Raw genomic sequence first — 27,174 nt, 5'->3', positions numbered from 1 at the left:
GATATTATAAACACCAGCACATATCAGTCTCTGGTGTTTATAGCTTCAGAGCAAACAAAACACATCATTCATAACAGAAACAGCTCGCAATAGCCACAGGAACGTTGCTGCAAGACAGGCATATGTAACGACGACTTAGCGCTCTTAAACGCGTGTGTCATTAAATACAGTCCTCCTGACAACAGGCCAGTGAAAAATCTAACAATCTACAGCAAAACCATCAATTATTACGGGCGTTATAACATACGTGTGCAGCTGGACGAAACATACACGTCGAACCCCCCCAGACGATTTAAATCCCTGACGAAACATACACGACGAACCACGGCAACGGGTTAATATGTGCTTTTGAATTTAAGCTAAAAAAGGAGACGCCCTAGCATGAGTTATAACAGGGACACTGCTCATACCTTACATATGACCACCAGCAACCCTCTAAGCAGTAAGCTGTGTGAGCCTCTTCTTGACTCGAGAGTTTTGGTGCAGGCAGTGCATAGTGTAATCTTCCCTCACAATAGATGATGTCTCAGAAACATCAATGTGAGACATATCACACCTCAACTGGACCTGGTCAAGCCATAGATTCATGCTTCTCACTCTCCCATTCATTCACAGCTTGTCATGCCTCTCAAAGACGTTGACAAGCCCCACACCAGTGTTTGATGTCCTCTCTGCAATGAAGTTGAGATCATTTTCAATTGAATGATACCTTCTCTCTAGGCTGTTTCCTGGCCCCCCACTATGATATGATCTTGCTTGGTAAGGCCTTTCCCAAGCTTCCCTATACCCTCAACAGCCTTTGCAAAAGAAACATTTAGTTTGAAAATATTACACATCACACTTATTTGCCAGGTTATCTTGAAGCATGGGGCCAATTTCCCTACCATGACTGCTTCCCAGTAATATGATCTTTCATTTACTTTTATTTTTCTCTGTCTTCACTGTGAATGATTTCAGTTCCCTGCCTTTATGCCTCAACAGAACTGGGGTATGCTAACCAACTTCCAGCACATCTGTTGCCAGTATACTGAATTTGTTGTTCAGCTGAACTTGACTAGCATGATTTGCAGAGAATCTATGGGACCTGGAGTCTTTTGGTTTTTTCCAGTTTCCTGATTTACCCTGCTCCATGAAGTTACTGCTGGCATTGAACCATACTATGAGTCGCTAGTGTATACAGGGTATGTTGAGATCTACTGCACAGTGGTAGTTATTTTTTATAGTACTGGGCATGCTACATTTTTTCCTTCTAGCAATTACTGGCCAAGGTTGTAGACTTCAGTTATGATGTCTCTGAAGTTGGAAGTTGCTTTGACTGGTAGTTTTCATTATTTTCCTCAGCCCCTCTAAGCAAATGCCAGCATGGTTTATCATAATTGCTTAATTCTGATTCTTTTTCCATCTTACAAGCATTTGTTTTATTGTTGTGTAAGAGCCAGAGTGTAGGAAAGAACATGAAAACTCTAAAAAGCTTCACAAGATAATGGAAAGCAGTATGATGATTATTATTGTTGCTGCAGCTGCTGTTGTAAGGCACAACTTCAGTTAATCATAAAACGGTTTTAATACAAGAAGTTCATGGAAGAATTTCATTTCACTGTAATTTGAGTATCTAATATTGCAAGTAGAAAGAAAACTTTTATATATATTATGTGTAATGAATTCATGTCCATGGTTTATGCCAACCGCCTTACAGTGTATACACTTTTTCACCTTATTCTGCACTTCCACACTACATGTTTCAGCACTAATGTGCCATCCTCAGGTGTCTTTTTGCACGTTAAACTATTGTACTGCATGCCATGATGTCTTCATTCTAAAATAACTAAAATCTGTATTTGTCATATATGTCGATGAATTCTAAATAATAAAACTTTTCAGGATTCATCCTACGTCGCACTCAAACACGCAAATTACGCCAGTCCTCTTTTTATGTGAGAATTCTTCCTACATACATTTGTGTATCGTGTTCAGTGTTGTGTTTTGCTCCTGTTACTGCATGTGTTGTGCTGCAGTACAATGCAGGCCGAAGTGTTTATATTAGCAATATTTACATGCCTTTGAGATGACCTCAAACAACATGACATACCAAGTCTCATGACAATCGATTCCATAATTCAAGTAATATTAAGGGTATTACATCAACAACTTAAAGAGGCTGTAGTGTTATTAATTATTCTTAAAATTACTTGGGTTTTGGAATTTGTCCATCTCATGATCTAAAAACTGGAGAACGTTTCGGAAATTGGATCTGTTTCCATCCTTGGATGAGTGGGGGGCGGGGAGCCACTGTTTGGTCCCTTACAGAGAGCTAACCACTCAATCAACAGACAACCCACACCAGTAAACTACAGATATATAAACACCCGAGACAAGCCTATGTCGAAGGGATATATAATAGGAAAGTATGCACATATTTGCAGGTAAAATAGAAAGGGAAGGAAAATTTTATGCAACAAACCGAAGTTCATGATAACCAATCCTCAAGTAAAGTTTAAAGATTGTGCTGTATCCGCTGACGAAGTTTCCTTTATCAAGCAGGGTGGCCTAGCAGTAATGCTTTCGACTTGCGGTGCTCAGGCCAAACACACGAAACCTTCGTAATTATGCGATTTTTCAGTTTTCTTCAGACCCTGCAAGCGTCAAGTCAACTTTTGGCCACTACAGCCTCAGCCAAAATCCCTCCCAATTCATCGTCGTTTAGTCTGGCTACTGACAGCATTATAAAATAACCTGTAAAAGACTGTCTTTATTCTAGCATTATCCTTCGGGTGCCGTCATTCAAATATTTTCACTGGAATAAAAATCAGGATGATGCAGCCGATAATTGTTATTGAATAGCTATCTGAATTATCAGATTTTTTCAATATTCTCTACTTTTAATCTCCTCTCATACAAACGCATCCATTCTCCGAATTCTAGAGACTTTTATTTCCAATTGTCTTTCACATGTAATCTTATTGGCTGTGATACCGACGATCCGACGATATCGGCATTCACGAAATGCTACTTTCGGGCAATGCAGTACACAGATGATAGTATATTCGTAAATTGAGCTTCTGTAGCTGGTAGCGGATCCGTGTTCTCTAGTTTGCAGTGGTATTGAAAATCGCGTCTGTTTGGCTCATATCTGACGTACGCTGACGTATGTAAGTTGTGCAGATTGCATCAGCAGTTCAGAGAAGTTCGTTCACTTTATATGTGACGTGTACTGTGAGTATAAGGCGTGGTTAGGGAGGTATTGAATAGCTTTGACTGTTTTGACGTTTGTGAGGATTTGGTTCCGTATAAGATTTAGCAAGTTTGTTAATCAGGGGTGTACTGTAAGCGTGATAATATAAGAGCTCGAGAAGATACAAGATGGCAATGGAAGACGATAAGCAAAGTCCAAAAGAATTAAGAGATGGGAACATACAGTTAGCCTTGAAGGAAAGTGGCGACCACCTGCCGGACAGAATGTTGAAAGATGAAGAACCAGATGATGGTGCTGACGAAAAGTTGGTTAACGAAGATGGTCTGTTAAAAACAAATCATGATTGTTCGGAAGTAAAATATATCTCCGTTGATTCCCAGAATGGTGATGCGAAAGTAGATGTGGAAAATGTGAAAATTGCATTTGCTGGCATGGGCAAGGAAGAATTGATGAAATTTGCAAATGATCCTTTCTGGGTTCGTCTTAGATGGTTCCTCTTCGTATTGTTCTGGTTGCTTTGGATAGCAATGCTAGCAGGTGCAATCATTATTATTGTTATGGCACCGAAATGTGCCTCACCAGCTCCGTTAAAATGGTGGGAACAGAGCCCGTTGTATCAGGTGTTTGTGCCTGCTTTCAAGGACGGAGAAGAAACTGGAGATGGAATTGGAGATCTTAAAGGTAAACCGTAGTACTGGTGTTTAGTAATCTAGTAAGATGTTTCACTTTCGGAAATGATTAATGGCCGTCATAAAATAAGTAAGGGGATGAATGTAAATGCTCTAATTAATTCACTTTAACAGACGAGGGGTGTAGATAATGTTCACGTGAATTGCGTCGCTCATTGACTTACATTGGACGTCTCTCATAATGACTTAATAGGCGTTTTTATCGGTCCGTTCGTTCCTTATGTTATATTTCATATATATGGCTATGGCTGGATGTCCTAGGGGTCGGAGTTCGAGTTACCGTAGGGGAACGATCTCCTTTTCACGTCGTCCAGACCGGTTCTGGGGCTTACCCAATCACCTATCCAATGGGTACCGGGGGTAAAGCGGCCAGGGCGTGAAGCCGACCGTTCACCTCCAACTACTGCTGAGGTCAAGAATGCGTGGATCCGTATGTCCAAGCTTCCGTATTTCCTCATGGCACAGTGCTTAATTAGTTAAGCACAGGGACAACTTTAGCATAATATATTTGACATTGTGAAATTTTTGAGCAAGTTATTGACATATGTGCAGACATTGCAAAGAAAGCATGAGATTGCTATCCTCCTTTTTTTACTAATCAAAAGGGCAGAGCTCTGTAGCAGTGTATGATGAATGGTATTTGACTTACTGTTGGCATGTCAAATTTTAATTGTGAAGGTACTGTTGCTCGATAGCTGTGTTTGGACAACCACGAACTGTTGGTGTGTTCTGCTAATGGTGATGAAACACAGTTGTGTAGTAAGTAAGCAGCAAGCAGGAATTAATGATTAATATGTAGGTAATTAGGAGCTGGGATAACACAATCAGTATAGCTACTGGTAACGGGCAGGACAACTGAGGAGTTAGAGTTTAGAGTCCCTGTAGGGTCAAGAATTTTCTCTTCTTCATGTTGTCCAGAGCGGCTCTGGGGTCCATCCAACCTCGTATGCAGGGGGTACTGGGGACTCTTACCCTGGGGTTAAAGCGGCAGACTCATGAAACTGACCACTCAACCTCCATCTAGTGCCAAGGTAAAGAAAATGTGGATCTATACATCCACTACCCTACATACCTTCATGGCATAGTGCTTAATTAGTTAAGCACAGGGACAACTTTACCTTTTTATTTAGGTGATTCTGTATTATTAGATAACATAAATGACATAAAACTTTACTACCATGTTAATGCTGCCAGTTATAGGAAGTCCACATGTAAACACACAACCCAGAGCCTAATCTTAGTTGGTTTTTCGATATTTATTCTTATTTATGTTTAAAAATGGAACCTGTATGTAACCTTGTGTATTTCTTGAGGGCAAATTCTAAGATCAGGCTTTAGGTCTTGCTTTTACAAATGAACTTCTAAGGTTGGCAGTGCTGATGTGGTGGATAACATGGCAGTGAAGGTACCTCCAGTGACTGAGGTTAGCTCTTGTTAATGGGCCCAACAGAGTAGGTGTCTCCCCTCTCACCTGAGGATGGAAAGAGATCCAGTGTTTTGAAATGTTGGGTTTTTAGAATACCAGACAATGGGCAAAGTCCAAAAACCCAGTAATCCTGAGTACTTTATTTTAATTAAGGGAGTGGTCATTTTAATGCTGTCAAGAAGATATTGATATTGCAGGTACATGTTGGGAAGCAAAGCATGGAACTTCCACCTGGGAAGCACATGTTTGAAGCACAGAACCAGTGATTGTTGTATGCATGTTAAATTGTTTACAGATGCCAATAGGATTTTCTTTGCTAAGCATTTTGCCCATTTAGTGCCAAGGTCGTCAAGTAGTATACCTAAGGCACAGGGCTTCTTCACACTTAGCCTCTTGCTGTACCTGGTGAACAGCTGTGTATGTGAATAGAATCTGAACGTTACATGGCCATAGGTGCTAGGCCACATGCATGTGGCATTTTAACATTTTTATCTTAACCCACAAAGATGTTTTAAGCTGTGATTGGTTTATTTACCCTGACTTGCATTTGTTCTGTGTCTGGAGAAAAGGAATAACTATGTTGATTGGACCTTTCTGAGTAGCCTTTTTGTATGAGATTAGAGGAGCCCAGTGTATGAAATATTGTTTGAATAAAAACGTGTGAATGGATAATGCCCAGGATGTTAATAATTGTTGCTGTGTTTGTACTGATTGAAGTTGATTGTCAGATCAGTTGGGATAAGTTATTGGATAGGATAGCAAGCCTGCACAGCATGTGGCAGTGTTGACACTGAAAAGTAAATTTGACTGTGCTTAATTAAACGCCATGCCATGGAGATGTGTTGGAGGAGGGGTATAGATTCATACATTGTTAACTGGCTGAGGATGAAGGTGAATGGTTATCTCTATGCCTCAGCATCTTTTACTCCCAGGAAAATAGATCCTGATACCCACTGAATAGAAGTCTTGGTGGGGGCCCATAACCTGTCATTACACAGCGGAACTTGGCAGTAAACCCAGAAATATACTATGACTGACCTAAGTTACTTTCACCAGTGTTAAGGTTCATGCATATAACACTTTATTCAGTACTTCAAGTGACAATTTTTATTCATATGCCAGTGTGAAATGTGCTGATGTGCCAGTTACGATGTATAGGGTGTAGTCGGACATAAAGAATTCTGTCTTCTGGGATGTAATGTCATGTAGACTGTTGAAAGTCAGCCAACATTTCAGAGAACATGTAGGTTGACTTTCAATGGACTACACAGCTTTATGTCCCAGAAGATAGAACTCCTCTTGACCACTGCTCTGAGAACATGAAGTCAGATATAGTCGGAGCTAGATCTGGAACCAAGGCATTAGGATTTTCAACAGACCATGAGAATTTGTATGGTGATCTCCTTGCAGATTCCCACAACATTTTGAATTTGTGGAAGAATTACATCTCAGTTATTAATACCTGATCCCAGCCCTTTTGAAGTTGAAATTGCTATTGTAAAATCGAAAAGGTATGAATCACCAGGTAGTGATCATATTTCAGCAGAACTTATTGAAGCAGAAAGCGAAATATTAAATTCTGAGATCCATAAGTTAATTCAATCTATTTTGAATAAGGAAAAAATTGCCCGGTCAGTGGAAGGAGTCTATTATTGTACCAGTTCACAAGAAGGGTGATAAAACTGTCTGTAGTTATCATCGGGGGATATCACTGCTATCAACTTAATGCAAAATTGTATCCAATATTCTTCACTCAAGGTTAAGTCCAAACATATATGAAATTACTGGGGATCATCAGTGTGGGTTTCTATGTAAAACATCAATACGGATCAGATTTTTGCATTCGTCAGACACTGGAGAAAAAATGGAAGTACAATGAGACACTACATCAGCTTTTCGTAGACTTCAAGAAAGCCTATGATTCAGTTAGGAGGGAAGTATTGTACAATATTCTGATAGAGTTTGGGATACCCATGAAACTAGTTAAGCCGATTAAAATATGTTTAAACGAAACTTATAGTAAAGTCCATATAGATAAACATTTGTCTGATAAATTTCCCATCCAGAATGGTATAATACGAGATGCTTTATTGCCACTCCTTTTCAATTTTGCTTTAGAATATGCCATTAGGAATGTCCAGGGAAACCAGGTGGGACTGAAATTAAATGGGACACATCAGCTGTTGGTCTGTGCCAATGGTGTGAATCTACTGTATGATAATATAGAGACCATAAAGAAAATATTGAATCTTTAATTGGTGCTAGTAAGGAGATTGGTATAGAAGTAAACACAGAGAAAACTAAGTATGTGTTGCTGTCTCATCACCAAAATGCAGGGCAAAAACTTGATATATCGATAGAAAAAGATGTTTTGAAAATATGGCACAGTTCAGATGTTGGGGAACGACGGTAACAAATCCAAACCTGATTCAGGAGGAAATTAAGAGGAGACTGAACCCAGGTAATGCTTGCTATCATTCAGTCCAGAACATTTTGTCTTCTTGTCTGCTGTCCAAAAACATAAAAATTAGAATATACAAAACTATATAATTTTGCTTGTGGTTCTGTATGAGTGTGAAACATGGTCTCTGACATTAAGGGAGGAACATAGACTGAGGGTGTTTGAGAACAGGGTGTTGAGAATATTTGGACCGAAAAGGGATGAAGTGACAGGAGGTTGGAGAAAACCGTATAATGAGGAGTTTCATAACTTTTACTCTTCTCTAAGTATAATTAGAATGATCAAGTCAAGGAGGATGAGGTGGGCAGGGCATGTAGCACTAATGGGGGATACAAAGAATGCATATAGGATATTGGCGGGAAGCCAGAAAGAAAGAGACCACTGGGAAGACCAAGGCTTAGGTGGGTGGACAATATTAAAATGAACCTTAGATAGATAGGATAGGATGGTATGGATTAGACTGATCTGGCTCAGGATAGGGACCAGTGGAGGGCTCTTGTGAACTCGGTAATGAACCTTCGGGTTCCATAAAATTCTGGGAAATTCTTGAGTGGTTGCACAATTGGTGGATCTCAAGAAGGGCTCAGTTCCGTAATTGGAATGAGAATTTGTAATAATAATCAATATTTATGTTGGCAAATCTGCTGTTTATCCTTGAGAAGGCAATCAATAGCTTATGTGGCCTGCATTGGCCTCTTATACTACACTTGGGTCAGGGAGAGAATGAACATGGGTGGTGGGAGTTTAAGTGGGCTTCCTGCTCCTCCACTTGACACCCCCCTCTTGTCAGCTGGTAATTTTCACTTTGCCTTATGTGTAAGGAGCTCGTGTATTGCATTGTAATTCATAATTGTCATTAACTCTAATAAAGCATAACACTTTACAACAAACCCAAGACAACATAAAGAGAGGGAACCATAGGTGGAACAGAAGCTAGAATACAAGTGGCATTTGGTGAGAGTGAGGGAAGGCCCATAAAGGAGAGATAGCTCCCACCCAAGTGAGTGGGGAAGAAGGTGTTTTTTCCTTCCCTGACCACAGTTTATTACCCTCACCAGGCTGAAGTTTTCCTCACGTTCTGTTCCTTTAGCCACTCAGAAGTGAGGTTACCTTTGATCCTTTTCTGAGTTTTTTTTTTCTCAGGCTTGCAGTCAAAACTTGATTATATTAAGGATCTTGGAGTTAAGGGAGTTGCACTTTCATCAATCCTAAAAGTGTCCACTGATGGATCAGATGAAGCTGTTGAGGATTTCAAGGACATAGATCCTCGTTATGGGACTCTTGCTGATTTTGAAGCATTGGTTGCATCTTTGAAAAGCATGGGTAAGTGTTTTTGAAATGTTCAGTGCTATGCTAGCCTATTGCATGTGCCAGACAATTTTACCACATGTGTACGAAAGGAACGTCTCTGGATCACACTTTTTTCTTTACCTTTGTATTCATCCAAGCATGTTGGTTGTAAAATCCAACTTTCTTGCTGCACTAAGCCATAATAATTTACTGAAATAGATGTTCTTGGACTGATTACTAGGTAGACATGTGCATTTCATGTAGGCAGAGAATGAAGTTGCAGTTGCTTTTAAATAAAATGTACTTATTTGTATTTGAGGTCTTTTTGTTGTTTGAAGGTCTCCATCTGGTCCTGAGCTTTGTACCGAACCACTCAAGCAGGAGACATCCCTGGTTTGTCAAATCAGAAAGTAATGATACACAGTACAAAGACTATTACATCTGGTCTTCTGACCCTCAAAAGTATGATTCAGAAGGCAAACCAGAACCACCAAACAACTGGGTGTGTATGAAACTTTGTGAAAAATGTGACAGTCCAAATAAATTTAAGGAATAAATTATGGTATTCTTGTATTTTGTAGAGACCCCTAATACACAGTTAAACAACATTAATTTAAGGGTGGGGGTACTTTATTCTTTGTTTAGTTTGTTAGCCTTCAAAGGGTTCCAAGTTTTACAAAATTTTAGTAAAGCACCCATAACAACTGTTGTTTTTCTCCACTGCAGAAAAGTGTACGGGGAGGCTCAGCTTGGGAGTGGAGTGAAGGAAGGAAAGCATTTTACTTGCATCAGTTTGGCGTTGATGAACCTGATCTCAACTTCACCAACCCTGCTGTTGTAGAAGAATTTAAGGTAATGGACTTCCATCCTGCCTTTGGATAGGAGTCATAGGGGTCATTCATTGTATCTTTAAGTGTTCCATCATTTATTTTGAACAAATTGGTTGACTTATGAAACATTTTATTTGAAGTCCCTATATAATATTTTGCAGTCACAACAAGATGGCTGTCCATAAAATAATCTAAAGTGGTGCCAGTACCAGTTTGTTCTTACTTCAACAAACCCATATTATCCATAGAAAATTTAATATAGGTCATTATTACTGATAACAGTGTTCAAATTAAATTAAAGACAAAAGTACAATTCTAATGATGCTAATTTCTAATAAACAGATAATCATGCTTTGTTCAGCAGTGCCAACGCGTACAGACCAAATAACAGTCTGCAAAACGAGGTCAGATACGAATAGCTATCAGAAATGATTTGAATGGTCCTACTTTGACACTGCACTTTCTTGTTCATTATGCTCTGTGTGGATGTTATTACGAGGGTGAGTCAAATGAAAACCTTAAATTTTTAATAAAAAACTAAATTTCGCGCCATTATCCTGTAAGTTAGTAAGCGTGCTACAAACAGCGTGCAGAATGGCCTGTAGGTTGCAGCATAGTGCAGATGGATGAACACCATCACAGCACCAGTATAAGATGGCTGCCCCACTTGAGACTTGTACCAGGGAAGAATAGCGTTCTGTTATTCGGTTTTTTTGTAGTGAAGGTGTGAAACCTATTGAAATTTATCAAAGAATGAAGTTTCAGTATAGTGATGCATGTTTGTCACAGCAGCAAGTGTACGAATGGAGTAGGAAGTTTGCAAATGGTGTGACTTCAGTGGAAGATGCTCCTCGTCTGGGTCAGGCACATCGAGTTGTGACTCCAGAGAACACTGCAGCAGTTGAAGCCATAGTAAGGGAAAACCGCTGAGTGACATTGAATGAAACTGCAGCAGGTTTAAACATTAGTCATGGTTCAGCACACCACATTGTGCACGGTGTGCTCCAGTTTCACAAAGTGTCTGCAAGATGGGTGCCACGGCAGCTGACTCCTGAATTGAAAGACCGACGTATTGATGCTTGTGAAGAACTTCTGCGGCGCTTTGAACGAGAAGGTGATGACTTTCCTTGCAAGAATCGTTACTGGGGATGAAACCTGGGTTCACTTCCACCAACCGGAAACGAAGAGAGCGAGCAAGGAATGGCGCCATTCCTCATCTCCAAAACCGAAGAAGTTTCGAACAAAACCATCAGCAGGGAAGGTTATGCTGACTCTCTTTTGGGACGAAAAAGGCGTCATCTTGGAGCACTACATGCCTAGAGGGACCACTGTCACCAGTGCATCATACTCAGATCTCCTAAAAAATCATCTTTGGTCTGCAGTCAAATCAAAGCAACATGGATTGCTGTCCACAGGTATCCTTTTGCAACGTGACAATGCAAGGCTCCATACTGCCCGTTCAACAGTTGCAACAATCAGTGACCTGCATTTTGAGTGTCTTCCTCATCCGGCATACTCACCAGACCTTGCCCCAAGTGATTTCCATATGTTTGGACCACTCAGAGAAGCAATGGGAGGAAAGACGTTCCGTTCTGATGAAGAGGTATGCCACGCGGTGCATGAGTGGTTGTGCAGACTACCAAAAGAATTTTTTTCTGGAGGAATTCATGCACTTTGTAGGCGCTGGAGGACTTGCATTGAGCGTGGGGGAGATTTTATTGAAAAGTGATACAGCTTTGTACCACTTGTGCACAATAAATAATACTCAAAAAAATATTTAAGGTATATAATTAATATTTGACTCGCCTACATACTTCCATACTCAGTTGGCATCTTATATTATGCATGTTTGATGTCTGTAGTGTTTTATGTATAGATCTGCCATAAGAAAATTAAAGATTACACAGTGTACTTGTTGTAACACTACACGCACAGAGGAAACACAGCATGGACCCCGCAGTGTGAAAGTAGCATGAGTGAAGTGTGGGGGATATAGTCTCACTCGACAACAATGTGCAGTACTAGCATGTAATAACATGTATCAGGTGATCCAGTGCAGCGGTTTCAGTCGGTTAACAGTTGCCTGAAGATAGCTTTATAGGGCTGAAACATTGCAACAGTGAAATAAAATGTGCTTTTAATGATATCTTAATAAATTTAAATGTGATTATAATTACATTTTAAAATAAAACTTAATGTTGCATTAGACATGGAAGCAAGTGGATGAGTGATGCATCAGTGGAACAGGATGCAAAAATATAATATTGTAACAGTATAGTTCAGAGAGAGGCCAGTGTTTTAAAGGAACTTATTGCCACTGTTTTCAGAGTTAGAGTAAACCAGACAAAAAATCAGCAGAAGCAGATAGTAGGCTTGGCTTGCCTTGCAGCATGCTTCTGCTGGTTTCTTGCCAGTTATTCTTTGACCTGGAAGATGGAGGTGACATGCTCTCCCAAAATGTCAGGCTTGCCTTTGTAATGCCACAACCCAGAAGACCATAGTCTGCATGGTCCTCACCATGAGAACCTCAAATCCAAAATTTACATGACATTTCCTTTTGCAAATGAGCATCCCAAAAGATGGCCATATTTGGATGAAAATGTAAGGTTTTATGATTATTTATTAATTAAAAACTGGATACAGTAGGTGGTACTCTTTATGTTTAGTTTATCTGTAGGAATCAGTCTACAGCAGCACATCCCCTGATGGTAGTTCATGACAGCAAGACTGTGTGCAGTATTGGTTGTTTTTGTACACAGAGTTAGCACTGGCTGTTCAGTTAAATATCTCAATTCTGTAATCTCAGTTCATCATTGTACTTCATGATGGTGAAACCATGTGTATAAAAATATTATGTTTACAGCGGTGAGGTCATGAACTCCATTTTATGCTTCACTGCTCATTTTTTTGAAGGAATGAGGTAAAATACAGTAACAGTCTTGAAACCGTGGATGTACTTTTTTCTGATATATCAAAACCAGCCTTTTCGAGGTCACATCTTCCCCAGTTTGCATTTCATAATTTACATATTGTAGAGGGCATGCCTTATGAACTAAAACTTGAAGTAGAGTAGATGATTACAGCATGGTACACACATTTTGACACATAACTCTCACCACTTTAAATTTGTTCTGTGATTGTGATGTGCTGCTGTTTCTCTTGCAGGAGATATTTATGTTCTGGCTTGATCTGGGTGTGTCTGGGCTGCAACTGGAGAAGGTTGAGTATCTCCTGGAAGATCCCAGTAGGCAGGATGAAGTCCCTAGGGCTCCACCTGGTGCAACCCATGATGAATATGACTTCTATAATCATGCAAGAACAGTGAACCAACCAGGAATTGAGGATGTTCTGGCAGACTGGAAGAAAGTTGTTCTGAATTACACAGATGGCACAAAGTGAGTTCAATTTATTTGATCTGGAACCAGTTATGTTTGGCAGCTGACATGTTTCAGTAGCTAAGGCAGTGAAGTACCGTAATGAAACAGTATGGTAGAATGGCAGTCATCGAATTAGTGGCAGAGGTGGTTATAATATTTGAAAATTTGGATCAGTGGATTAAATTCTTATCCATGAAAAAAGAGACTATTATAACTATAATAATGTACTGTAAAGTAAAGTTATCCTTGTAACAGGCTGTGGAGGCCCATAGGATTATGAGAGGTTCTAGACAGTTGTCTTCTAGACACTTGGCTCGCAGATGGTGGCAAGGTTGTCAGCCTATTGTGCTGGCCACCATTTACCTCCCAGGAAGATTCCTGGTACTCATTTTTGTTAGAGGCTGAGTCAGCCCCAGGGCCATAGTGTGGCTGGAAGGATTAGGTAAATAAAAAAAAAATCCACCTCATTGGGACTTGAACCCATGACCCTCTGGCTTGTAGCATAGTGCCTCAACCAACCGCGTTACCACATACCCCATAATGTACTGCACTATTCTGATGATAAAAACTGAGACACTTCTAACTAAAACAAGTGTGACATGAAAAATTAACACATTTAATTATACATTAACATTTTCAAACACTTTATTTGCTCGTTCAGCTGACACATTCTTCAGTTGGTATACATTTAATTGTCAATTTGGATATTTGGCGTTCTACTATATTTACTCATGCGTTAGGGAGTTTCTTTATCAGTTTTATGAAATGTTTTGGTTGAGTATTAAGCACTCTAACTTCATATTTGTGAGGTTCAGTTTGAGATCTCAGTCTTGAGACCAGTTATAGCTGGAGGTGTTTTGTGCTTTTACTTGTTTTTTTCTGGGTAGATGCCAGCACAGTACTTTAAATTAGGACTTAACTGTTTTTCTTCCAGTTCTTTTTCGTTTCACTGCTAATTGTCCAGTCATTGAACACTGTAGTTCAGCAAACAGAATTGTTGCTAAATAAATCAAGAACAGAAATAATACAGATTAACAAGTTATCAAATGATTAATGTGGTTTTTCTTGTTTGTGTGCAAATAATTTGCAAGTATGAAACCATATAAACAGAAGCATATCAGATAAGGGAATGCTAAACTACTCAGGACTGTTGGAGCAGTGATATGATGAATGTTCCCATGCAGAGAAATCTGTATTGCAATTTTGGAAACTATTTTTATTGTTGATAATGTTATTACATATAATGTTATTTACATTACCTGTCAAATTTGGTATGGGATAATCATTTCTGTCTTTAATTTTCCATAGTATTGTCATATTTATATCTCCTTCACTTTTTCCAGTATTTATTTTTTGTTACCCATCATCATTCCCTTCTTCTTCCCCATATTTCAAGTTAAAATAAGCTCTCTCACCTCCATTCTCCCATACCCTCTCCTTTTTCCATCTTTTCTCTCATGTTCCTTTCACATCTCATATGTTTGTCCTGTTGTCATTTGTCTCCCTCATGTGCCAACAGTAGTAGGTAGTTTGGGGTTTTTCTCTTTCCCAAGCTGCAGCACAAGATAGTTGCAGTTTTCCCCATAGTATGGTAAAGACAGATAAGTCTGGGTTTCACCTGCTATTCTAGCAGCAGCAGAAAGTAGTTTGAATTTCCCCCTTATTCTGACGATGATCCCCTTGTGACACCCAGCACTGGAAAAGTAAGTTGGCTTGGACTTGAACCCATTCACATAGCAGCAAAATTAAAAATTTTTCTGGGATTCTCTCCCCAAGAGGAACGTCTTTTACCTTTGCCAATTTTTTCTGTAACACTGTTTGGATGGAAGGAACAGGTCCTGACAGACAAAGAGATGGACTTTGGCAATTATACAAGAGCTATTAAGAAAGTAATCTTTTTTTTTTTTATTATTTTGGACAACTAATGCAGGAGTGTGGGATTGCTCACGCATGCAAGGTAGCATCATATGACTCATCATAACTTGTCACCAAGTGCTTGCTGCTGCTTTCTACAGAGTGAGTGATGATGTGTCCTGTGATTGATAAACCTGCCAGCTGTGAAATTTGCGCTGTTATCCTCTTTCTTCATGCTAGAAACATGAATGCTGCTAAAATTCATCATGAATTATGTGTGGTGGTTTATGGCCAAAATTTAACGAGTGAAGGAGCTTTGAGACGGTTGTGTAGAATGTTCAAAGATGTCTGGGCGAACAAATGTTCAGAATGAAGAGTGAAGTGGTTGGTACCACAAAGATGGCCATGAATTTCTCAATCACACTGTAACAAGTGATGAAACATGGGCTTCATTTGGGAAAGTTGAAACTAAAGAACAGTCAAAGCAGTGGATGCACCTACATTCACCAAGCAAGCCAAAAATGTTCAGACAGTTGTCTGCCAGAAAGCTGATGGCAGCTGTTTTCTGGGACAGGAAAGGAGTACTAATGGTGGGATTCATGGAACAAGGGACCTCAATGCCAGAAGTGTATTTCAAACACTATAGATTGGTAGGGCTATTCAGAATAAAAGGTGTGGAATGCTGACATCCAGTGTAGTCCTCCTCCATGACAACGTATGTCTGCATTCAGCTGCTAATACTCGAGCACTGCTGGAGCATTTCAACTGGAAATTGTTTGACCACCCTCATTAACAGCTATCACGGCACTCTCACCTTGCCTTTGTAAAGACTCAGTTTATACTCATCGCCCACACACATTGGTCACACCTATAGGTAATTCTTTCTTGTATTAATTTATCTCAGGGTTGTTTAATTTATTAGGAGGTGAGGTTTGTTGATTCGGTAGAGCTGAGGGTCTCTATCTCAGAGCCTTGAACGGGCCACAACTCGGAGAAGCAGGAATGAACACTAAGCTACACAAGCACGTATCAAGTTTAGTTGATTTATTATTGTTGAACATTTGGTTAGCCACTTCTTAATACAACTTTGAAATCAGTAACTTTAGCTTATTTGTCGGNAGTCGCGGGGAGGAGTTGCAACACTCCCCGCGACTGCATCCATTCTGCGGTGGTATGACTCACGGCAAATTGCAGCCGCGGTGCGCACTTGATTGTACGCACTGTGTCTTTCTTTGATTCATAACACTTTATGCTTGTAGTCTTACTTGTTATGTCTTACAACTGACTAACACCAGTATACTTCTGTATACAAAGAGAGCGGTGAGTGACTAACACTAGTTTTACGTCTGATTTCTTCAAGGGCCAGTGTGTAACTTTTACGTCTTGCTTCTATGAGATCCATTGTGTAACTTTTACGTCTTGTTTCTACGAGATCCGGTGTGTAACTTTTACGTCTTGTTTCTATGAGATCTGGTGTGTAACTAACTTTAACAACTGACTTCCTTTTGAACCATCAGGTCCTTGTTCCATCAGCATTTTGGCTCTGTCATACCCTTAAATTTTAGTGATTGGTTACATTTGAAAAATAGTATCTTAATTAGCTATTCCTCCACTCCATTTAAGGATTACAAGGAGTTTAGGTTTCTGAGATCCAGCGTACTTTCTGTTAGAATCTTTACAAACGTTAAGCTTGGCTTGGGTTCTTAAAAACTCCCTTCTTTTAAATTATGACATGCACAAGCTGTCAAGTATCGAATTCACAAAAGACTCCGTAGTTACACTTTCAAGTAAAAATTCTACGAAATCTTGACGGGGTTTCTTGCTGTTCTACTGCACATGTGAGAAGATGCTAACTCTTACATGCAAGAATAGACCTATGTCTCACTGCACTTGTTCATTGCATCCAATTGTGAACAATTAAAATTTCTAATTAATAAATTTAATTACATTTAAATGGTTGCATGGCAGTGGTGTGGTTATACAGCCCTTATCTTGCTCCAAGTGACTACCACCTGTTTACCTACCTGAAGAACTGGTTGCAATCACAGCAATTCAACAGTAATGAGGAGTTGATGGAAGGTGTCGAAACATGACTGAGTTCACTGGCAGCAGACTTCTTTGACACAGGCATACAGAAACATATTGCCTGATATGATAGGTGCCTCATTTGGGTCGGTGACTAAGTTGACAAGTAGATTTTAAGTATGTATGTATTTTTTTGTGTATAATATTTCTTTTCTCATTGTTTTGTTAACAGCTCACCAGAGGTTACTTTCAGGATAGCCCTTGTGTTTCTAATTTTCTTTTTTCTTTTTTTTTCTGTGGCACTACAGCCCCAGTGGGCCTAGGGCTACCTCCATGAAACTCTCCATTTCGCTTTGGTTTACTAGAGCTTACACATATGGTAGGACTCCTTGGGCGGGTGATCAGCTCGTCGCAAGGCCTCTACCTGTACACAGTCACAGAAAAACGCACACAAACATCCATGCCATGAGTGGGATTTGAACCCACGATCCCGGCTTCCAAGCGAACGAAGACAGTGCATGCCTTAGACTGCTCGGCTACCGTGACTGGCTAATTTTCTTATAGTGTGTCTAACAACATCAAACAAGGGAGCCTTAATATTGACTGCTTATTTGATTAGTATGGGCTGACAGTTTTAAGTTCTTTCAGTTTGATTTAGCATCAACTAACAGCCAAGAGCTGGAAGAGTTCATTGTATTAATTATTCAGATTATCTAAACTAAGACATATCCAGCATTATAGAATATCACTTCCTTTTCTCCAGTTAGCTACATTTTATATTTTATGAGTAATTTGAAGAACATTAATGTTAGCATGTCATTTATGATTCATTTTGCAGAATGCACCATTTAAGTATACATTGTATACTTCTACAATTATTTTGGACCTATACTGTCACAGAGATCTCTATGTATGGGGTAAATTATATGGGCTGTACTCTTTACAGGATGCTCTCTGTTGTTGGAAATGTGCTTGTAGAATCTCTTGTGGATCAAAAGAGCAACACTTCTGATGTTCTTGTTGATCTACTGCAAACAAATAAAGGATTCCTTCTGTTGAAAAATGGTTTTAATGCATCTGATCTTAGTAAGGCAATTGAGAAGTACCTTGACAAACTTCCTAATAATACACGTCCAACTTGGCAGGTAAGATTTCTTCAGTGTACTTACCATTTATTTTAGTGTGAAGATAAACTTGAGAGTTTGTTCTGAATGATAATGTGACATGCAAACCACAGACATCTCTGTAGGCATTTTGTCACAAGAAGAAAGTCTGCAAAGAGAATGATCATAGAGTTGTATTTTGTCAAAGAGAGCATTATGATTATGGCAGAATAATTTATAACAAGAATATGGGGAAATATGTTTAGGTACTACTGGGCCTACAATAAGTAGTTTCTGAACTGGCGTTGCTGTGATGTCTGGACAAGCTAGCTACAGAATGTTGGATTTCAGAGTTGTGAATGTAAATGGGCTTTTGAGTTGTAATGCTCTGTACTTCAGAAAGAGTAGGAGCTGAGTTCAACTCCTGCTGCTGGTTTATTGTTTCCCTGCTCTTCAGCCCTGATGGTGTATTTGAGATATTCTTTAAAAATGTTGGCTTTTTCCAAACAACATGGCATTACAACTCAGAAGTCTGTGCTCTTCAAGTTACAGAATCTTAATTACTGTGAATCCATTATTTGATAAATTAATGAGATTTATCAAGGCACATTTGACAGATTTTCAGAAATGCATGTGTCACCATATGTAAAGTAGTCATTGCAGTTATTTGCTGTGTAAATGAAAATGGCCAGATATTTTTTTTGTAAAGTTATCCATTATCAAATATCTTGAAAATCAGTCCAGCTTTTCATTTGTGTAGATGGATTGAGTGAACATGACAGGTGCTTTGCAGATTTTGTGAACATGGTCTACCGAGTGTACAGATAAGCCATAAACTAGGTATTATATTTATGGGTAATCATGTGTATACTGTACTTTGCCTGAATATCACAATACAGATCCTGCTTTTCTAATGAACATTGAACATGTGGAAGAAATTTGTGCAGTGTCCTGTGTTCATGTTGTTAGCATGCTCAGTTGCAATAAGGGAATAGAAACTGATAAAAATGACCACTAACTAAGTTTTTCCTAAAATGGGTATGTAGGATTTGTGTTAAAATCAGTGCAGTGTTTCAGGTGATACGAATACCAGCAAACATTTGTTCCTTATTAGCATATGCATCAAGTCTCACATTTGCTAGTGAATGCATTGGGTTTGCTGGGTGCTGAAACCAAGTATGAGTACTGGCAAATGGTAAAGAAAAAAAGAAAAAGATGCTGGTTGAGACTACCAAGAAAAGTGAAAGGTTTCGTTCAGTAGTATGCCTGACAGCTAATTAGGGCTACTTTCTTTCCAGAAAATAAAACTCTGCAGACTTTTTTTTATTTATTTGTGATATTGAGCAGATGTGTCTTGTAGTAATACTGTAGGGCCAAATTCATAGATACTGAGGTCAAATTTAACTCATATCTTTCATGGTTTTCCTTAGTCTTCATGGAAATGTTGGGATAGGTCCTTCAAACAGTTAATCAGTTCATCCTTTAAACCCTTATGTACCTCGCTTCACATCTTGCTGCACAATGTATAATCTTTTCAGTCAATAGGTGATTGTTAAATAACCCTAGAGCCTGTAAATCTTGTTTTCTCAAAGTAATATTGGAGGCAAACTGTAGACAAATTGTGCTGAGATTCGATACTGTTTTCACTTTTCAGCTAACTCCACCTCTGTCATCACGCGTTGCATCTCGCCTGTCTTCTGATTTCGTGGATGGACTCAACATGATAGCCATGCTTTTACCTGGAACACCCATCACTCTTTATGGAGAAGAGATTGGTATGGCAGATGCCTCGGGTATTGTAGAGCATCCCACAAGATGTGTCATGTCATGGAGTAATGCCACTAATGCAGGTATATGCCAGTTACTAATTAGTGTTTATGTATCAGTGCTTTTGCTTACGGCAGAATTGATGCTTTGAAACTTCATTAAGGTCACATTACAGTGAAACATTGACAGTAATGTTGCATGCATGTCTGAGGTTCATGTGGCTGCTATTAACTACAAGAATATATGGAGCATGTCAAGGTCATTTTCCAGTGACATGGTTTTCATACCAAGTTTAATCAAAATGATTCATTTAATTATCCATGTTAGGTCGGTCCCTTGTCATTGGATAACCTGTCTTCAGGAGTGTCACTTGTACTGAAGTTTGTATGTATTTACCATATTTTTTTTTAAATATTTTGAGAAGTGTTGAAACTGTTGCTTCTCTCAGACAAGAGGTGGAAGAACTAAATTATTCCATTTCAGAGTCATGCATCATTACTCTTTTTTATGATGGATTCTGAAAAGATTCTTCACATCCCTCTTGCTTTTTAATTCAATAATGAGTTTTCAAGAAACTCTGTGAGTTTGTCATGCTGTTGAATGTGAGACTGATACTGTTCTTCATACATCTTCCTTTAGTGATACTAACATGGTGATGAAGCATACTTTTGAAAGCAGCAGCACCACTGATATCCCTTAATATAGGATTATGAAATTTCATAAGATAATACAGTTTCAAAAAATTAGATTTAATGTTTTCATTATGATGAAGATGCATATTGTGGTATCCTGGGTTAATAACACTGCGTAGTCTAGCGTTTGGGTATGTACATTCTATTTTTTTTCTGCATAAAATACAAAATAACACAGCAGTTGAGAAATCTGTTATTTTTAAAGGTAAAAAGTTAAAGTTGTCCCTCTGCTTAACAAATTAAGCACTATGCCAAGAAGGTTTATGGGGGAGTGGAGGTGTAGGTGCACACTGTTATTCAATAAATAATTGTACCTAGGCTTTTGACATTTTATTTTAATGGGCTGTGCTGAACATGTGTACATATTTTGTGAAATGTGTGCTGATGTGGATGTGTGTGTGTAGGCAGCACTAACCTCTGAGTTTGTGCCAGCCAAATGTGAAGTAGCCTTTCATGCCCATTGTGCTTATATTTTGTCACCATGCATGCACATGTTAAAATATGCCATTTATGAGAGGTTTGCTTTCATTTCCCAGGTTTCAGTGATTCTGCTGCCCCGGCTTACCCCACCAGTAACAACTATGAAACCGTAAATGTCAACTCAGAGGCAAGCATGGCTGGTAGCAGTCTGTCTGTATACAAGGAGCTGGTGGAAGCTCGCAGCACACCATCCATCATGTATGGTACGAGTGAACTTGCTGTCATCAGCAATGACACAGTGTTTGCATTCACAAGGTATGTTTGTTGTGGCAGAAGTCACACACAGTCAAAAATAAAGAATCTGCTCCTCTCAGGCTGGTGAGGACATGCTTTCATTTGATAGGTGTTTGTGATTATGGCGGAGCCACAAATTATATGTAATGACCAAGTCTAGGAGGATGAGGTGGGCAGGGCATGTAGCGTGAATGGGCCAAAGAAAAATGTATGTAGGATATTCGTGGTAAAGCCAGAAAGAAAGAGAGACCACTAGGAAGACGAAGATGTAGGTGGGTGAATAATATTAAAATGGATCCTAGAGAGATAGAATGGGGTGGTGTGCACTGGATTTATCTGGCTCAGGATAGGGATCAGTGGGGATGCGCTTGTGAAAATGGTAATGAACCTTTGGGTTCCATAAAATATTGTGATATTCTTGAGTAGCTGCACAACTGGTGGCTTCTCAAGAAGGACTCAGCTCCATGAAGTTATAATTTGTAACTACAAATGATTATAACAGTCCCCCTAATTTGTACACTGTATAAATCACTATGAATACAGCAAACACAGTCTTCTGTTTCTTATTCTGTCGTCACTAGGTGATGCTAGGTAGTGGTTGCTAAGAATGGATATTCCTCACAGCCGGTCATGAACTGCCAGTGCTTGCTTCAAATTACTCCTGACTGCTGACTCGGACTGTAGCCTGACTGACTTTTCCCATTGGTCATCACTATATAGCCTCACTGTGCACCACTCAGACTGCCTCCACCACTTCCTCTTTTGTTATGAGTTGACTCGCTGCAGAAATGTGTTTGATGCTCTGTCACCTAACGTTGCCGCCCCCCTTCTGGTCCATTGTTCTGGCTTTGAGCCATCATGTCACAGTATATTGAGGGTGGGCTTTGTGGTATTAACATATGCAGTTGGGGGAAGATTTTCTTTCTTTCATTGAGTATTGTGGTGAAAGGCCCCTTAATGTCTGTGCCCTGAATTTATCCAAAAGATTCGAGTCTTGATAGATGAATTACCAACACTCAAAAAGCAACCAATTCTAATCATGACTGGCATCTGGTTGTGTTACTTGCTGTCATTAGCAAGCTCCATTATCTTATTTCACTTCCTTGAGAACCTGAAATCGTGTGGAAGTTTCGTTCATTGTGTATTTTGATCTGTCTTCATTAATGCAAGACTTCATATTGTCATGTGTTTAGCGACTAGACACAAGGTTTGGATTGGTAACTGGATTTACTGAACTCTTGTATATTGTAACTACAAGTAATTATGATCCTCTCACTTGTTTACTAACTCGAAAATTCACTACAGCATGCACTAAGTCTTCTCAATTCTTCTTGACTGGTGGTTGCCAAGTAACAGATTGCAACAATGTCCTCTTCTGTTCTCATTGTTGCCAGCCGGCAACTCTCTCACGTCTAATCCATGGCTCCAGGTGTGTTCCATGCTTTCAACTGCAACTCGACTTGGCTGCCGCAACCAGCGGCACACTACGAACTGCTTAGAAAATGCCATGTTGCCCAGCAGTAGTCCAACAGTTCCTCTCTTGTGTGTGCATTTGTTGTCTCAGAGAAATGTTTACCATGCCATTGCCTAGCAACAGACATCTCTCCTTGCTCCACTATTCGCATTTCAGCCCTCATGTCACAATGTATTAATGTGCTATTATTTAAGATATTCAATTCACAACTGCTTTTGCTACTGTCAGCCTTCCTGTTGTCTTTCTAGGTGTAACTGTACTTGCCATGTCTTTAAGCTTCTCTCTGAAATTGACTGCTGCAAAGTCTTTCAGTTCCTGACCATTTTTTTAATTCACAAGTAAAACAGTTTTTTGTAAACTTGATGCATAAGGGTTGAGCACAAATCACACATTAAAGTTCTACTGTGTTGGATTGTCTTATTTAATGGCTATGCGTGTCATCTGTAATCTTGTCTCTCTCTTGTTACATGCTACAAAGGATTTGGTAAGAATAAGCTGGCATGAGTATTGTAGACTGTTTAACATTATTATAGCATTTGGTTATACAGTGAATCCATGGTAGAAAGAATCTGGCATGTAGTGAGGGGGCTTCATTATAGCAACAAAAACCCTTGGAACCATCGATTTCTTAATGTTAAGTATGTTGAAAAATGAGGGGTCTTTTTCCCCATGATCATAACAGGTGATTCATTACAAGCCACCACTATTTTCCTGTAACTTTTTGAACCAACTGTGCTTGCAGATTTGCTTCGAAAGTAATTTATAGTAGCAGTTCATAAAGGTTCCATTAACTCACTGTCTCTGTCCTGCCCTTGTGTATAAGTTGTTTCCAGAATCTAAGAACAATTTATCCTCTCAAGCTTTAACCACTGAGAAATGCACATTATGATGTCCTCTGAATTTCCTTATCACTCCAATAGTGAGTTTCATTGTGTATTGTGTTGCTTGGCTTGTTTGTGGAGGCACTGTTCAGTATCTATCCCTCTTTGTCGCAAGTTTCCCGTTGCCTGCAGCTTCCATTGATCTCAGACAGAGGTGTCACAGGATACAGCTGTGCATGCATTTATTTAAGGTTTTGTCCCCCTTCATACATCTGCTGTGTTTGAGTTGGCACCAGCTACAGAATTTTGAAAAATCATAATTATGTCAATTAAAGGAAGTCTTCAACACAAAGCTTGAAGTAATATGCCAGTATGAAGTCCACAGTTCTCTGTAAGTGAAATACAAAGACAAGATGGATTCACTTCCTTGACATTATTTATGATGCCGAAGAAGAGAGAACGTAGTGCATGTCAAAGCCAAGCGAATTAAAGGCTCATTGGCATGTGACAGGATATTTGTGTCATGAAATCAAATATCATTACATATGTCATGACAAGTTGTGATGTCAGGATACCTAGATTCTCATGGAATCAGGCCAAGTTTGATTTCTGATGAAATTTGTCAAACTTTCCCACTCACGAAATATTTCACGCTATCATAATTGCAAGTCGTGATTTTAAATTTCATATGAAAAGTAGCCTTAACATTATTCCTTTTTTTTGTGAGTAAAGTAATTATTGATGAAATTCATGTGTGACTGTGTGATGAACATAATAACATGACACTTGGACTACCAGTCTAACATGATGGGCACAGGGACTTAGGTTGTGTGGATCCTATCTCTGTATGTTATAAAGACTATTTTCATTACAATTGTGGTACCTTCAATATTACTTTAGCTTAATTTTAATGGGTTAGAAATTAAACAGTTGTGGGTTTGTGGACACCTTTGTATCACCAGCTTGTGCTGTGCTAGGGGGACACCACAACATAGTAAATAAAATGGTTCTTCTGTTGTAATATTTTAAGCATGGATGAAACCTCAGTTAGGTCAAGCAGTCATCTGTTGTCTTTTTATTCAAGGGAAATCACCCATTGGCTGGCATCGTGCTATATGAATAAGCAGTGGTTAAGACAGCAAGCAGAGGAGTGAACTTCTGAATGTTAAGTTTACTCCTCTACTCAACAGATGGAAGACAACAGATTCATTTTCTTAGTTGCATAGAATTGTATTACTGAAACAGAATATGATTTGTTTCATTCTGGTCCGTCACACTAACAATATTACAAATGATAAAACAACTCCATCCAGTGTGACTGTTCAAGCTTTTACTACTTCACCTCTTAGCACCCTCACATGTTTCGGTCCCTATAGACCATCATCAGTGGGAACATCAATACTTTTAGAAAGTACTATTACATTGGGTGTTTTGATTTTTAAAATACATAAATATACAATATTTGCAATATACACTTCATACAAAATCCAAATTTCTTACAACTACAGCAACTGTCCTTGATGCATTAAAGTTTTTTTTTAAAAACTTTTTGTTATTTAAGTTAATTCGGTTAAAGAATTTTAACTTAAATAATGATGGTCTATAGGGACCGAAACATGTTAGGGTGCTAAGAAGTGAAGTAGTAAAAGCTTCAACAGTCACACTGGACAGAGTTGTTTTATCATTTGTGAAACAGAATACTTAAAAGAAGTTGTATGTTGCTCATCTCTGGCATCAAATTTTTGGACTGAACCTTGATTTAATTTCATTACACCAGTTTCCAAAAGTTCCATGTACAGCTTGGTCTTATGTGGTATGATGTGGCCATGAATATTATTGCATACCAAGCGCACATACAGTTACGAGTGGACTTTGCGCAAATGGTGACATGTTTGTTTTGCAGGATCAAGAGTGGTAACCCTGGGTACTTGGTTGCTCTCAACACAGCCGATAAAGAGATCACTGTCAGTTTTAATAAACTGAAACATGTGCCAGAGGAACTCAACGTCTTGATCAAGAGCTCCAATTTCAACATATCTGGCATCAGAGCAAAGTTAGTATCCTGAATTTCATGTTCATGTAGACTGTGTGAACCTGGAATGTAGTATATACAGGGTGTTTAACGACTTTAGGGCATAACTGCAGGAGGTGATTTCCTAGGTCTTTGTGATCAAAAAAGTTCATATAAACATGTGTCTGATTTTGGACAGTTACGGAGTTATGACAGTTTTAAACTCAGAATAGAAGGTAATGATTACTGACAATAAACGGAACAAAATAATAAACCAGCATAATACATGATACATTTAAAGTATGAATGTAAAGTTAACTTCGTGCAATTACCTTTAATTTGAATTTATTCGTGCTTAAAGCTGATTTTCGAAAATGCCACTGCCGGCCGCAACACAGGCTGCCGCTCGGTTGTGAACCACGCGGGTACATACCAACCCACCACGCCTTAGGTACCTCTCAAGTGTCGAGATAACAAGAACGCTCTGTCTGTAGCTGGCTAAAAATAGTGACCCGTCAGATGATAGACGCAGTTCACACGAGGTCATGTACGGGAATGAAGAAACGGTCATAACTCCATAACTGTCCAAAATTGGACACATGTTTATATGAACTTTCTTGATCGCAAAGACCTAGGAAATCACCTCTTGCAGTTATGCCCTAAAGTCATGAAACACCCTGTATAGGCAAAGGGGTAGGACTTCTGGGGTTATTCTTTTGCCAGCATGAATGGAAGTGTATGCTTACATTATATACATCATTTCTTTACTGGAAAAGAATACTGAGTATAAAAATCGTTGAATGTGCTGTTTTATTTATTTGTTGATTTCTGTTTCACTTGCTTAGCTTATGTGAAGTCAAATGAAAGGGTAATTAACGTATAATGAATAGAATTTAATAATGGAGGAAGAGATCATGACTTAATTTAAGGTATTATCCTGTCATTTGCCTGGAGGAACTGAAGAAAACCAAGAAATCTGTTAGGATAGCCAGGATCCAAGATGTCGTGAATAAACAGCAGGACTGTTAACCAGTCTTATGTGTTCTTTGGTGATATACTATTGAATGTGGCCAGCTGTAAGATTTATCTCTGTATAAGTTTTGTGGATTGTTGTGAGCATCTTTCTCAGTTAATTGTTAACAATTGTCAAATATGTGTTGAGGACAGGCGTAGGAAGCAAACATTGCATTTTCNCTCCGCATTCCAAGCCATTCAACTGCTCTGAAGATGGAGGCGCTACGTTCCTCTGAAACGTCGGCCAAAACGAAGAATACACGGTGCCTAAACCCAGAAGACGACTTTCTTCATTTGTATTTAATTGCTTCCATTATGATTTTCCTCAGTTCAGTATTCAGATCCGCCGTCCATGAAAGAAACCTTAATATTATGACATGATGACTAAAAAAATTGGCCACTGCTAGACACTGGCAAACTAAACACATTTCCA

At 39.1% G+C, this 27,174-nt stretch overlaps 1 protein-coding gene across 2 annotated transcripts in view; it reads left to right on the top strand.

The window, feature by feature from the left end:
• The first annotated feature begins 3,129 nt into the window (after positions 1–3,129).
• Positions 3,130–27,174, top strand: part of LOC111870307 (maltase 2) — a 24,687-nt gene continuing 642 nt past the window's right edge. Inside the window, exons 1-10 of one of the 2 annotated variants that reach the window (XM_033753773.1) lie at positions 3,130–3,874; positions 8,913–9,092; positions 9,398–9,561; positions 9,786–9,911; positions 13,055–13,284; positions 18,092–18,290; positions 19,903–20,098; positions 21,244–21,442; positions 23,374–23,379; positions 25,620–25,769. In XM_033753773.1, coding sequence (XP_033609664.1) covers positions 3,361–3,874; positions 8,913–9,092; positions 9,398–9,561; positions 9,786–9,911; positions 13,055–13,284; positions 18,092–18,290; positions 19,903–20,098; positions 21,244–21,442; positions 23,374–23,379; positions 25,620–25,769 — 1,964 coding nt within the window. In that variant the 5' untranslated portion in view covers positions 3,130–3,360. The remainder of the gene's footprint in view (positions 3,875–8,912; positions 9,093–9,397; positions 9,562–9,785; positions 9,912–13,054; positions 13,285–18,091; positions 18,291–19,902; positions 20,099–21,243; positions 21,443–23,373; positions 23,380–25,619; positions 25,770–27,174) is intronic. The other variant, XM_023862477.2, reaches the window with a different exon arrangement.

Source organism: Cryptotermes secundus, unplaced genomic scaffold, assembly GCF_002891405.2.
Source record: "Cryptotermes secundus unplaced genomic scaffold, Csec_1.0 scaffold391, whole genome shotgun sequence".
Classification (NCBI taxonomy): domain Eukaryota; kingdom Metazoa; phylum Arthropoda; class Insecta; order Blattodea; family Kalotermitidae; genus Cryptotermes; species Cryptotermes secundus.
This window is presented reverse-complemented; position numbering and strand designations above follow the sequence as displayed.